Source organism: Chiloscyllium plagiosum, chromosome 3 (genome assembly GCF_004010195.1).
Source record: "Chiloscyllium plagiosum isolate BGI_BamShark_2017 chromosome 3, ASM401019v2, whole genome shotgun sequence".
Taxonomy (NCBI): domain Eukaryota; kingdom Metazoa; phylum Chordata; class Chondrichthyes; order Orectolobiformes; family Hemiscylliidae; genus Chiloscyllium; species Chiloscyllium plagiosum.
In genome coordinates, this window is record NC_057712.1 from 42,274,792 (window position 1) to 42,288,738 (window position 13,947).

General features: G+C 43.0%; 1 protein-coding gene across 1 annotated transcript in view; it reads right to left on the bottom strand.

Moving 5' to 3' along the window:
• Window positions 1-211: 211 nt before the first annotated feature.
• Window positions 212-13,947, bottom strand: part of zmp:0000000760 (collagen alpha-1(IX) chain) — a 96,747-nt gene continuing 83,011 nt past the window's right edge. Inside the window, exons 25-26 of the mRNA XM_043681246.1 lie at window positions 722-799; window positions 212-637 (exon numbers count right to left, since the gene is read on the bottom strand). Of these exons, the coding sequence (XP_043537181.1) occupies window positions 360-637; window positions 722-799 (356 nt within the window). The 3' untranslated portion in view covers window positions 212-359. The remainder of the gene's footprint in view (window positions 638-721; window positions 800-13,947) is intronic.

Below are 13,947 nucleotides of genomic sequence, written 5' to 3' on the forward strand. Positions count from 1 at the left end.
TGACAGCAATACTAAGGACTGATTCTGTCAATTGCAAAGCTGACTGTTAAAATTTGAGAGTTTTGATATACTCTTTTTTGCCATTGGCTTTACATTAAGCTATAAGATCACAAAATCTTTGGAAGTCATGTGCAGTGTGCTTTTTTAAAAATAGAAACCTCTGTCCAGCACAAAGAAACACCAAAAGAATTAAAAAGTACTAGTATAGGAATAGTTGTTAAAAATTTATTTCAGGCTGATTACAATATCAAATTTACTGTTGTATTACAAGAATTCCTATCATTTAGGCTTAAAATCTACATTTTAACATGTATTTGAAAATAGGATTGAGACTAAAATATTTCAATAAATGTATTTGTTTAATTGCTTCTAAATTTTGTTTTTGTAATCTGTACATACTCTTCCTGATCAATGAAATTCTGTGGAAGTTGAATGCGTTGTGGCTGAGGATGTTGATTTTCAGTGTTAGGAACTGGGGCACTGGAAATCCTATTCCACTCGCATCCTGTTGTGATACACACACCTGGAGGTCCCCTATATCCCTGATGTCCTCTTAAGCCTCGTTGCCCTCTATGACCTCGTGGACCTTGTTGCCCTGGTTGTCCAGGTATGCCTAATCCAGACTTTCCATGCTCACCTACATGGAGAACAACAATAACAAATTTAGGAAACATACAACCATTAGTAAAATGTATATGAACTAACCTACAATATACCATACCTCTTGAGCCTTGTGCTCCTATAAATCCAGGGAGGCCAACACCTTGAGAACCTTGATCACCTTTGTCTCCATGATTGCCTGAGATAAGAAATGCAGCAAGTTAGTGAAATGCTTTGCAGGTATTATTTTGGTGCAGACATTAGTTAATTTGGTTAATAAACAGTAGACATCTTCCCTATTCTAATAATATTTAAAATTCTATGTTAACCAAAAGATTGTATAGACAACATGAATATGAAAGCGAATCACCTGCATTGGGGTGATAATGGTCTGTTCCCACTTGAGTCAAATGGTATTAGGCAACTAAAATACTGAATACAAAAGTATCTCCTATGTGTGCTCATACAATAATCATACAGCACTTACAATTGGCTTTGTAGGTCCTTATGTCAAATGTTCATGCAGAAGCATGCCATGGCCCTCCTTGTCTATGTCCTCCATATCCTGTTGTACAGAGGATTGTGCTAAAACAACATTTGCGAGTGATGTAATTGACAACTGTTCATAGGACTTGTTCTGTTTCTTATTTTCTCCCCACAGGTTCATCATAAGTGTGACCAATGGATCTACCCACAGCAGGGATTATCATCTGTTTTTGCAGTGGAACAAATGTGCAGAGAAACTGGGTATCTAACAGATGTACTAGCAAGCACAATACCAGCAACAAAATCCAATGCCAACCCCCCTTCTTATAAACAGGTCTCAACTGAAGGTTCCCTCAGGATGTACAGGAGGTAGCAGAAGACCAGAATCTATCATATTCAATGTGATTATTTCCGTGAGATGAGCAAGGCCCAGTGCCAACAGCAGACTGAGGATGTCCTGAAACACTGTATAGAACTATGCCAACTGTTGGAGGAGACCTATGATATGAAGGAGTAGCTGGCCTTATTTTTTTGCACCAACCACTTATGCAACTGGCAGCTTTCAAGGAACTGTTGTCAAAACCCTCAACCCACAAATGTATTAAGATAACGTTGCAATTTGTTACAGATCATGCTGTTTCATCTCTTTTCCCCATGATAAGATCAGTATAACACTTGACTAGCTTGACACTTCCAGAACATAGGCAAAAGTGAGGACTGCAGATGCTGGAAACCAAAGTTTAGATCAGGGTGGTGCTGGAAAAGCACAGCAGGTCAGGCAGCATCCGAGGAGCAGGAAAATCGATGTTTCGGGCAAAAGCCCTTCATCAGGAACCTTCCAGAACATAGCAACCTGCTTGATTGACACGACATTCATAAACATCCACTCCCTCCACCACCATTGCTCAGTATCTCCAAGATGCACCAAAGAAATTCAGCATTGCTCCTTAGCACCTTCCAAACCCAGGATGACTTACATCTAGAAAAGGAAGGACAGCAGAGACCCCACTCCATCATGACTTTGAAATATATTGTTATTCCTTCAGGTCAAAATTCTGGAATTCCCTTCCTAATGGTTTTATCGGTCACACTACAGGACATAGACTGCAGCAGTTTAAGAGTGAAGTATAAATAAGTTGCAGCCTATGTGTAGGCTTTGCCTACTGGTTTGTTCCTACTTGAGTCAAATGGCATTAGGCAACTAAAGTACTGAATACAAAAGAGTCTCCTATGTATGCTCATACAGTAATGATACAGCTCTTGCGGTCTCCTATGTAGGTCCCTATGTCATATGTCCGTTTGGAACCAACATAGTTGTTTCTCTGCATGGTATCCTTGCTTAAGGCAAAGGTCAGTGGGGTAAGCTTCCTGATCAACAACTACTGGTGCTCAGATGTGGCATTCATGGTAAGCCATTGCTCCCTGGACCTAGAATACCTTATAGCAAAATATAATCCCTATTATCTGCTGCGCAGGTTCTCCTCCGCCATCCTGACAGCAGCCTACATACCAACTAATGCGGGTGTGAAGAATACCTCGATGAAATTAACACTGCCAGAGATGAAATTTCCCAAGGCCTTATTCACTGTGGCCAGCAACTTCAACCAAGCCAACCTCAAGAGGTGCTGCCAAAATACAACCAACACATCTCCTGCTCCTCTAAAAGGCTGACTGCTACACAACCAAAGACACCTACCAGTCTATTCCCAGTCCACACTTCTGAGTGTTCCCCAACCAGATACCTTGGATGAATCAGGAAATCCACTCCCTACTGAAGACCAGGCGTGCTGCATTCAGGTCAGATGATGCAGACCTATGCAGAAATTCCAGATAACACCTCTGCAAAGCCATTAGAGATGCCAAGAGGCAGTACAAACTCAGAGGCTCAAACCAACCATACAAACTCTCACCACCTGTGGCAAGGCCTAAACAACATATATACAAAATGAAACAGAACTGGTTAGCAGACAAAGATACATCCCTCCCTGATGCACTGAGTGCTTTCTATGCTCGGTTCAAGCAGAATGCCAGCAGCAAGGTATCACCTATCCCAATAATCATAGATGCATCCGTTCCCTCCGTCACTGCTACAGATATCAGATCGGTCTTTTTTGGGAGTCACCCAGGAAGCGATGGGCATGGCCGTGCACTTAGATCCTGTGTGGACCAGCTGGCGGAGGTATTCACTGACATCATCACCCTCTCCCTCCTACAAGCCGAAGTCCCCACCTGCTTCAAGAAAACCATCATTATCCCAGTACCTAAGAAAGTACATGAATGAGCCCTAATTACTACCAACAGTGGCTCTGACCTCAATAACCAAGAAGAGCTTCAAGAAGCTGGTCATGGCCCACGTCAACTCTAATCTCCCAACCTTGATCCCCTGCAATTTGTCTATTAACATAACAGGTCCACAGCAGATGCCATTTCCCTAGCCCTACACTCATCCCTGGAATATCTGGACAACAAGGACACATACATCAGATTCCTTCTCATTGACTACAGCTCGAACTTCAATACCATTATCCCCTGCAGACTGATCTCAAAACTCTGAGACCTTGGTTTTGCACTCTGCATATGGGTCCTCACCCATGGACTGCCATCAATGAAGATAGGTAACTGCACCTCCACCACAATAACAGACAATAATGGAACCCGACAAAGATGCATTCTCAGCCCCCTACTGTACTCCATGTACACCCACGACTGCATTGCCAAATTCCAAATGAACACCATCTACAAGTTTGCAGATGATACCACCGTGGTAGGACAGATATCAAACAACAATGAGTCAGAATACAGAAACGAGATAGAGGGCTTGGTGACATTATGCAACAATAACAATCTCTCTCTCAATGTCAGCAAAACTAAAGGACTGATCATTGATTTCAGAAGGAAAGTAGGAGAACAAGCCATTACCTATATCAATGCAGTGGAGGTTGAGAAGGTGGAGATTGTCAAGTTCCTAAGAGAGATAACAACTGACAACCTGTCTTGAACTTTCCATGTAGATGCGACAGTCAAGAAAGCACAACACTTCCTCTTCCTCAGGCGGCTCAGGAAATTTGGCATGTCCATAAGATACTCATCAACTTCTATAGATGCACCTTTGAAAGCATACTGTCCAGCTGCATAATGACAACTGCTCTGCCCAGGACAGTAAGAAACTACAGAAGGTTGTGTGCATAGCCCAGACCATCATGAAGGCCAACCTCCCATCCATGGACTCCATTTACACGTCTCGTTGCTGTGGAGAGGCTGCCAACATCATCAAAAACCTATCCCACCCTGTAATGCTCTCCTATCAACCTCTTCCATCAGTTAGAAGATACAGAAGCTTGCACACTCACACCAGCATGTTCATGAACAGCTTCTTCCCTGCTGTTATTAGATTGATGAATGGACTCTCTAACTTCAAACAATGCTGATCTTGTTAATGTTAACCTTATCTGGCACACATCCTGCATTGTGCCTTACTCTGTCCAAGTATTTTTGTCACCCTATGATCTGTATGTCCTTGCTTACTGTGATCTGCCTGTATTACTTGCAAACAAAGCCTTTTACTGTATTTAGGTACACATGATAATAAATCAAATCAATTAATCAATCCAGGTGCAAGGTGCTATTGACACATTGAGAACACCATATTGCACATTTCATCAATGTTTGGGTCATCTGTGATCATTGGTACCACCTCTTAGAAGTCTCTGCCAGGTACCCCAAGAACACCATGATGTATATTTTCTTGAGAACTCTCAAATTCCTGGTTCATTTCAAGGGCCTTATGTAGATAGTTACTGGAAGACAAGGGCTACCACTGCAATCATGGCTGATGACTCCAATACACAAACACTTGACTGAGGTGGAAGAAGATACAATGCTGCTTACTCTTCCTTTGTGGAGCAGATGACAGTTCAGCTGAAGAAGAGCTGATCCAATGCTTGGATGGGTCTGCTGGACTTTGTACTACCCTCCAGAAAGAGTATGCCACATAATCCTAGCCTGCCAAGTTCTGCACAACTAATGCAGACAATGAGAGAATGTAATGGATTTTGAAAACCTGGGAGAGCAGCAGCAGTCTTCAAAGGAGAAAGATGAGGACATTAAGTAGGAGGAACCTCATCTCCTGCATTAAAGAGCACTGCAGTGTCAAACACAATAGGCCAGACAGGACATAATTGACATCCAGTTCCAATAGGTGAAAGCTGGGTGCAATGATCACTCATTGACTTTAAACTTCTTGTTGATCGAAAGACGAGCATTCTGTATCTGTTCCCAGAGACCGACAAAGCCTCAGCCTCTGTTAGTTTATTTATTCTTCACTTTGGTTATTGCTAAAAGAAAGTGAAGGCTTTCAATCATCTGAAGGCTTTCCAGTATGTGATGGTCCCATTGAACAATGAGAAGATGTTAGGTTAACTTGGCATTGGGAAAGAGTAGCACTCCCTTAGACAGGGGTCTAAGATTGATGACACTAAGGATAGGTAAGGTGTGTAGCTTCCTTCTTAAGTAGCAATAGATTTATGAATGTGCACTTGTATTTGTAATGAAGTGTCAAGTACAGTCAGTTCTGCTGTAACACAGTAGTTCCGTTCTCGTGCAATCCCGTTATAAGAAAAATGCATAATGGGAACACGATTTAAACTAATGGGGCCAGAATTGCATTATAACCAATACACGCTTTAAAAGTTTACATTTTAGAAACAGTGTCCCCAGTTCATCAATTGTGTTGTAGCGAATTTGTGTTAATAAAATGCGCATTATAGCAGAACAACCTGTATATGTGGTGAGAAATGTTTGCATTTTGTTCCACTCCTATAATGTGCACTGTGAAGGGCAAGTCCTGACTGACAGCAACGACCTGGTGCATGACTGGAAGTGAGTTTCGGAGAATAACTTGAGAAATTTGCCGAGGGCCCACAGAGAGAAACTTTCCATGAAACTTGCCAAAATGGACTTTCACCTAATGTTTGTGCTAAAATTCAGCCCTCTATGTTTGTGGTAGTTGCTACTTCTTCAATGAAGGTTCAGCCACCACCTCCTGAGATCTCTCAGTCATTTCACGAGGAGGAAAGAGACACATGTATCAAAAAAAATTAGAGGCAGCGGGAAGTACTGCATAATGGACCATTCCTCAATGACAGTGCCCACCGTCCCTTTACAATGCATTAACTTCCATGGCAATATCTCCTTAGCTTACATCATTCAATATTAGCTAATAGCAACAACCTTCACAATACGTTATCCAGTAACATATTGATAACACAAATAAAAGGTAGAATTAATCACTATTGAGTTTTCCCTTTGTGAACGATAGTATATAATTTTGATGTATTAATATCATTTTTGTATTTTAAAATAGTGACAAATGGGTATTGTTTACTTTTGTGAAGTGTTTTCTTTGAAAAAGACAAAATCAGACAGTCCTTCTGAAATATGAACTAATCCAGTATTTGTCAGAGAGCAGGTGACCTACTGTTAATTTTATAACAGGTAGACCTATCACAAAAATAAAGCCATTAGCGATTGATGATTTTAGAAGCCAATTTCATTTCTTTTGAAAAGCAGTATTTGGGAAAGTATAATAATATTAAGGTTAAAAATAAAAAATCTATGGATGCTGTAAATCAAAAACAATAACGGCAATTGCTAAAAAATCTTAGCAGGTCTGGCAGCATTTATGGACAGAAATCTGAGTTAAAGTTTAGGATCCATTGACACTTCTTCAGAACCTTGGAAGAGGTTGGTTTTTATGCAGAAGATAGGGGGTACAAGGGACTAGGATTAAACTATAGGTGTAGTTAGAGCCCAAAGAGAGAGAACAGTTGGACAGAAAAAGGAGTGGATAATGGTCAGCTGATAAAAATGAATAGTTGCGAATGGGGACTATTAGTGGCTAACAATGGGTAGTGTGTATTTGCAGACCATGTGATAACAAGGTCTGGTGTGTAGGGGTTGGGGTAAGGACATGGGAGAAGATACTTCAGCCCTAAAATTGTTAAACTAGATATTGAGTCCAGAAGGCTATAGAGTTCCTAAGTGGAAAATGAAGTTCTGTTCTTCCAACTTGCACTGAACTTCGCTGGAACACTGTAGCAAGCCTAAGACCAGGGAACGTGGTGGTGTGATGGAATGGCAGACAACTGGAAGCTCAGGGGTTTTTATGTGGACAGAATGTAGGTATTCTGCAAAGCAGTACCCCACTCTATGCTTCATTAAGAATGCCTGTTTGGGTCCTTGGATACTGAGGAGAGAGCAATTAAATAGACAGGTATTACACCTGTGATTGCATGGGGCTATTGGCAGTGAAGGAGGTGCCATGGGGCTGTTGGCAGTGAAGGAGGAGTGGACCAGGATGTCCCAGAGAAATGGTCCTTGCTGAAGGCTGACAAGGGAGGAGAGAGGAACATTTATCTAGTGGTAGCATCCTGCTGGAGGTGGCGGAAATGGCAGCTAATGATCCTCTGGATGTGGATGCTGGTGGGAAGGTAGGTGATGACAAGGACGACCCTTTCATTATTATGGGCGGGAAGAGAGGGGATGGGGGCAGAAGTGCGAGAAATGTGTCAGACCTGGCTGAGAGTCTTTCAACTGTGGTGCTGGGGAATCCTCAGTTGAGGAAGAAAGTGAACATTTCACAGGCCCCCTTGCTGAAGTTGACATCATCAGAACAGATGCGATATAGCCATTGGAACTAGGAGAATGGCATAGAGTCTTTACAGGAGGTAGGGTGTGAGGTACAATCAAGGTAACTGTGGGAGTCAGTTGGTGGACAGTGGGTATTGATGGTCAGGGCTATCCCCAGAAATGGAAACAGAGATATCATGGAACTGAAGGGAGGAATCAGAGTTGGACCAGGTGAAGGTAAGAGGGAAGTGAAAATTGGAAGCGAAACTCTGGACGAGAGGGAGAAGCAGCATCTATGATATAATCGATATATTAGAGAAAGAGTTGTGGTTGGGGGCTGGAATAGGACTGGAACAAGGAATGTTCCATGTACCCCACAAGAGGCAGGCATAACTGGTGTCCATATGGATACCCTTGACACCCCTTTGACCTGAAGAGAGTGAGAGAAGTTAAAAGAGAAGTTATTCAGAGTGTGGATGAGCTCAGCCAGGAAGAGAAGGATGGTGTTGGTTGAAGGCGGTTCAAGGCTTTTTTCCATGAAGAAGCAGAGATGGGGGATATAAAGAAATTGCACATCCATGGTGAAGAGGAGGCAGATGGAACTAGGAAAAGATTAGTACATATGTTGAAGATGGGATGGGGGAGATCTCATTTTCCACCTGGGACTCTGCAGCTTCTCAGAATGTAGAATTTAATAATTTTAGGTGTGGGCACCTTCTCCCATGTCCTTCCCAACCCCCACACACCAGACCTTATCTCTCCACCCTGGAGGCTCCCTGCCTCCATTCCTGATGAAGGGCTTTTGCCCAAAACATCGATTTTCCTGCTCCTCGGATGCTACTCTAATCCAAAGACCTTATCATCATGTGAGCTTCTACCCCAACCAACCCATTGTCAATCACTAATGGTCCTCATTAGCAGTTATTGATTCTCCCAGGCTAAGCATTACCCATTCTTTTGTCTGCCTAACTGCTGTTTTCCCTTTCCTAGGTAGACCAGTATTAGGCTGGAAGAACACAGCAAGCCATACAGCATTAGGTGGTTGACAGGTTAATGTTTTGGGCGTAACCCTTCTTCAGGACCCTCTCTCTCCTGACTCCATCTCCACCTATTGATTACTCATTCCCCTATCCCATCTTCGATATATATATCAACCTTTTCCTAGCTACAACGTGTTCTGAAGAAGGGTGACTGGACATGTAACATTAACTCTGCTTTCTCTCCTTAAATGCTACCAAATTGGCTAAATGTTTCCAGCAATTTTTGTATTTGTTTCCGGAAATAAGTTACCTCAGCAGAAGGGCTGTGTTTGTGTAATTTCCATACAGGTCCATCTGTTTAGAAATCTGAATATTATTTGAAGTGAGAAAGTTTATGTTCTCAAACAAATGTGTAAAAATTCATGTTGGCAGATTGGAAAAAGATTCATTGAATTATATGCACAATTCAGAGCCAAGAAATTGTCAGGAAAAGTAGAACCCTAAGCAGTTTAGATATGGAGGAGTGCAATTTCTCTGAACTTGAGTCTCAACAATGGATAGTGTTGGGAAACAGGCTGAAAAATTGTAAAAATTCTAACTGTTGTATATATTTCAGTAGCTTGGTTTGGTCTTTGTTATTTCTTTCACAACATAAATGTTCTGTTTTTAAAGAAAATCTGCAGTCTCATGTGAATATGTGTCAGTGGTTAACCAACATGTTAACTAAACAAAAAATATTATCAGAATAGTGCTGGAAAAACATAACGGGTCAGGCAGCATCCGAGGAGCAGGAAAATCGATGTTTCGAGCCAAAGCTCTTCAGCAGGAATGAGTCTGGGAGCCTCAGGGGTGGACAGATAAATGGATGGTGGGTGGGGCTGTGGAGAAAGTAGCGGAGAGTGCAAGAGGTGGATGGGGGGGTGGTGCGGTAAAGGTGATAGGTTGGAGAGGAGGGTGGAGCGGATAGGTGGGAAGGAAGATTCTACCCAAGATCCTACTCAACTTCCACAAGTCTGACTACCCCAGCTGACCCATTGTCTCAGCCTGCTCCTGCTCCACCGAATTCATCTCCACCTACTTCAATACTGTTCTGTCGCCTGGTCCAGGAACTCCCAACATACATTCAGGGCACTGACCTATGCCCTCCACTTCCTCCAAGACTTCCATTTCCCTGGCCCCCATTGCCTAATCTTCACCATGGACTTTTAGGCCCTCTACACCACCAGCCGCCATGACCAGGGCCTCCAAGCCCTCCGCTTCTTCCTCTCCCGACGTCCCCACCAGTACCCTTCCACTGACACTTTATTCTTTTGGCTGAACTGGTCCTCACACTCAACAATTTCTCCTTCCAATCCTCCCATTTCCTCTAGATGAGGACCCCACCACCAGAGATATATTTCCCTCCCCACCCTTATCTGCTTTCCGTAAAGACTGTTCCCTTTGTGACTACCTGGTCAAGTCCACGCCCCCTAACAACCCACCCTCCCCTCCTGGCACCTTCCACTGCCACCGCAGGAATTGCAAAACCTGCGCCCACACCTCCCACCTCACCACTGTCCAAGGCCCCAAAGGAGCCTTCCACATCCATCAAAGCTTCACCTGCACTTCCACACATCATTTACTGTATCTGTTGCTCCCGATGTGGTCTCCTCTACATTGGGGAGGCTGGACGCTTACTCGCAGAGTGCTTCAGACAACATCTCCAGGACACCTGCAACAATCAACCCCACCGCCCCGTGGCTGAACATTTCAACTGTCCCTCCCACACTGCCGAGGACACGCAAGTCCTGAGGCTCCTCAATCGCCAGTCCCTTACCACCCGACGCCTGGAGGAAGAATGATTCATCTTCCACCTCAAAACCCTTCAACCCCATGGCATCAATGTGGACTTCACCAGTTTCCTCATTTCCCCTCCCCCCCACCTTACCCCAGTTCCAACCTTCCAGCTGAGCACCATCCTCATGACCTGTCCCACCTGTCAATCTTCCTTCCCACCTATTCACTCCACCCTCCTCTTCAACCTATCACCTTTACCCCCACCTCCATCTACCTATTGCACTCTCAGCTACCTTGTCCCCAGTTCTACTCCCCTCCCATTTATCTGTCCACCCCCAAGGCTCCCTGCCTCATTCCGGATGAAGGGCTTTGGCCCGAAACATTGATTTTCCTGCTGCTTGGATGCTGCCTGACCTGCTGTGCTTTTTGAGCACTACTCTAATCTTGACTCTAATCTCCAGCATCCGATTAGTCTAGCAGTATCACCTTTGTGAGTAGTCTTATCTGGCCTGGAGCTCCCTGTGGGTGCATGATGGCTAGGAAGACTGTTGACTGTTTTCTGATGGAGAATATCTTGAAATAGCTCCAGTCCTGGCAAAATGGATTTGAATTATATCAACTGACAAGGGTTACACCACTCTGGACTGACTGGCTGACAGGGAATAGCAACCGCACTGCTGAAGAGCCAGAGATGGGAGCAAAAAATTGTAATTTTGAGAGAGGACAAGTACGCCATGAAGCCAGTGCTGCTACCAGTCCCATAGGGTGGAATCTTAACACTAGGTTGCTGGACAAGTGTCATAACCTGCAGGCCCCATCAAGCATCGAGATTGGCAATCCTGATGGCAGCTACCTGTGCTTAAACAGGAGCAGAATGAGACCAGATGGCAGTAGCTTGATTCCGCACACCAGCAGTCAGAAATTTCTTGACCGTGGACTCTCCAGCCCAGGCTACATCCTGGTATATCTCCTCTGCATCCTCTCCAGTGCAATCGCATTCCTCCTATAATATGGATTCCAGAACTGCACATAAGCACAGTGGCAGATGGAGTTTAATTTAGACAAATATGAGGTGCTGCATTTTGGGAAAGGCAAATCAGGGCAGGATTTAGACATTTATTGATAAGGTCCTGGGGTGCTGAACAAAGAGACCTTGGAGTGCAGGTTCATAGTTCCTTGAAAGTGAAGTCCCTGGTAGGCAGGATAGTAAAGTATGCTTGCCTTTATTGATTGGTGCATAACCAGCGCATAGTCATGTTGCAGCTGTACAGAATATTGATTAGGCTACTATTGGAATACTGAGTTCAATTCTGGCCTCCCTGCTATAGATGGATGTTGTGAAACTTGAAACGTTCAGAAAAGATTTACAAGCATATTGCCAGGGTTGGAGTGTTTGAGCTATAGGGAGAGGCTGAATAGACATGTGGCTATTTCGCCTGGACATTCGGAGGATGAGGGGTGACCTTATAGAGGTTTATAAAATCACGAAGGGCATGGACAGGGTAAAAAGATAAGGTCTTTTCCCTGGGGTGGGTGAGTCCAGAACTAGTGGGCATAGATTTAGGGTGAGGGGGCAAAAATTTAAAAGAGACCTAAGGGGCAACTTTTTCATGCAAAGATTGGTATGTGTATGGAATGAGCTGCCAGAGGAAATGGTGGAGGCTGGGACGATTACAACATTTAAAAGGTATCCCAATGGGCATATGAAGAGGAAGGGTTTAGAAAGATATTGGCTAAGTGCTGGCAAATGGGACTAGATTAATTTAGGATATCTGATCAGCATGGATGAGTTGGACCAAAGGGTCTTTTTCTATACTGTACAGCTCTATGACTCTATGTGTAACATCATCCCTTCGGGAAGGCAGCCCACTGCTGTCTGTGTGACAATACCAACTTTACATTAGCTGCTAATATACATACTATGCCAGAAAGTAAGCTTGTGCCTTAGAGTGTTAGGCTGATAAATTGTGCTTTCTCTTCCTGGTTATCTTCCTCCTTTTGCCCCTTGACTTGGTTCCTTCTGGAGGCAACAAGCAGCCAGAATTTCTAGATAACTCAAAACACCAAATAATTAAAGATACAGGGGAGGTGAAGAATATGTCAAATCAGCAATTCCTGTTTTATCATAGCTTTTGGAATGAAGGTGCGGAATGAATGAAGAAGGTGAATAAAGCCATCCATGATGGCTCCCACTGGATACCATTGGCATTGCTGCTAATTATGCTCAGGATTAATTCCTTCCTAGGCACTAAGGGGTGTATACACCTAGTTGCTTCTGCTTCTGTGGTTTTATCTCTAATTTTGTGTAAGCTCCTCTGTAAGAAGACAGAATGCTATTGACTGAACCAGTGTGTTTTGGATGATGCTAGTCATAGCTGAATATCTGGATGTACATGGAGACAGTAAGAGGTATTTACCTGACTGTTATGTTTAAAACATTGATAAAGTGTAGTGTCATAACAATAGACAGTCCTTAGTATCAGGGTATCAGCAGTGGTTTAATAATAGGGGTTTAGTAAGTATATTGTGAGCAATGGAAATTCTGATGGGTATAAGGTCCAATGCGCTGATTCATCTTCACCATCAATGTGAAGTTATTAAAAACCTTTGGTAGTATTTCTGATGCTACAATCTACTAGAATCTGCAACCTTCGCAGGGTCAGTCTAGAAAGTTTTTTGCTCTGGCCATAAACAAGGCCTTCTTGCTGCCTTCAATTTCTAGGCAGATTGCAAATGGTGCAGCATCAGTAAATCTAAGACGTCACTAATTTTTTTACAGCAATATAGTTTCTCTTTGAAAATCTAAAACCAAATATGCAGGAATCTGAAGTGCATTGCTGAAGCTACTTTTATTATAAGGACTGTACGAGAAACAAATGTTTTCCCATAGATGACACACAATCTTCTAGTGTTTACAGAAGACATTTGCACTGATATGGATATTGGAGCTGTAGGAGGGCCACACTTTGAAATGCCACAATCATGTAAATGAGTTGGTCAGAGCCATTTTATATCTTATCACTTGGTTTCCAACAGTACAGATACAACATCACCTCATGTTACAAAATCAGTGGAATGAACACATCTAAAATTTTATCCAACTTTTGATATCTCCCAGTGGATTCAAAGACAAAATCTATCAACCCACGGCAGATGTAACAACATGTTCTCCAATATCATACTTCTAACAATCAACAAAGTACAAGGGGTTACCTACGTATGAATGGTGGACTTGTGAACACTTGTACTTACAAAAGAAACTCATTACTATTAATTTTTAGGATCCAACATGCGAACATTCACTCATACCTACAAATGAATATTTTATACTTTAATGTCTTGTGTTCTGACTTGTGTACAAATCGACTTACAAACATACTCAGGATCGGAACTCATTTGTAACCTGGGATCAGTCTGGAATATCATTATAGGAATGCAGGTAAGCCACAGAGTTAGCAAAAATTGTAGTCTATATGGT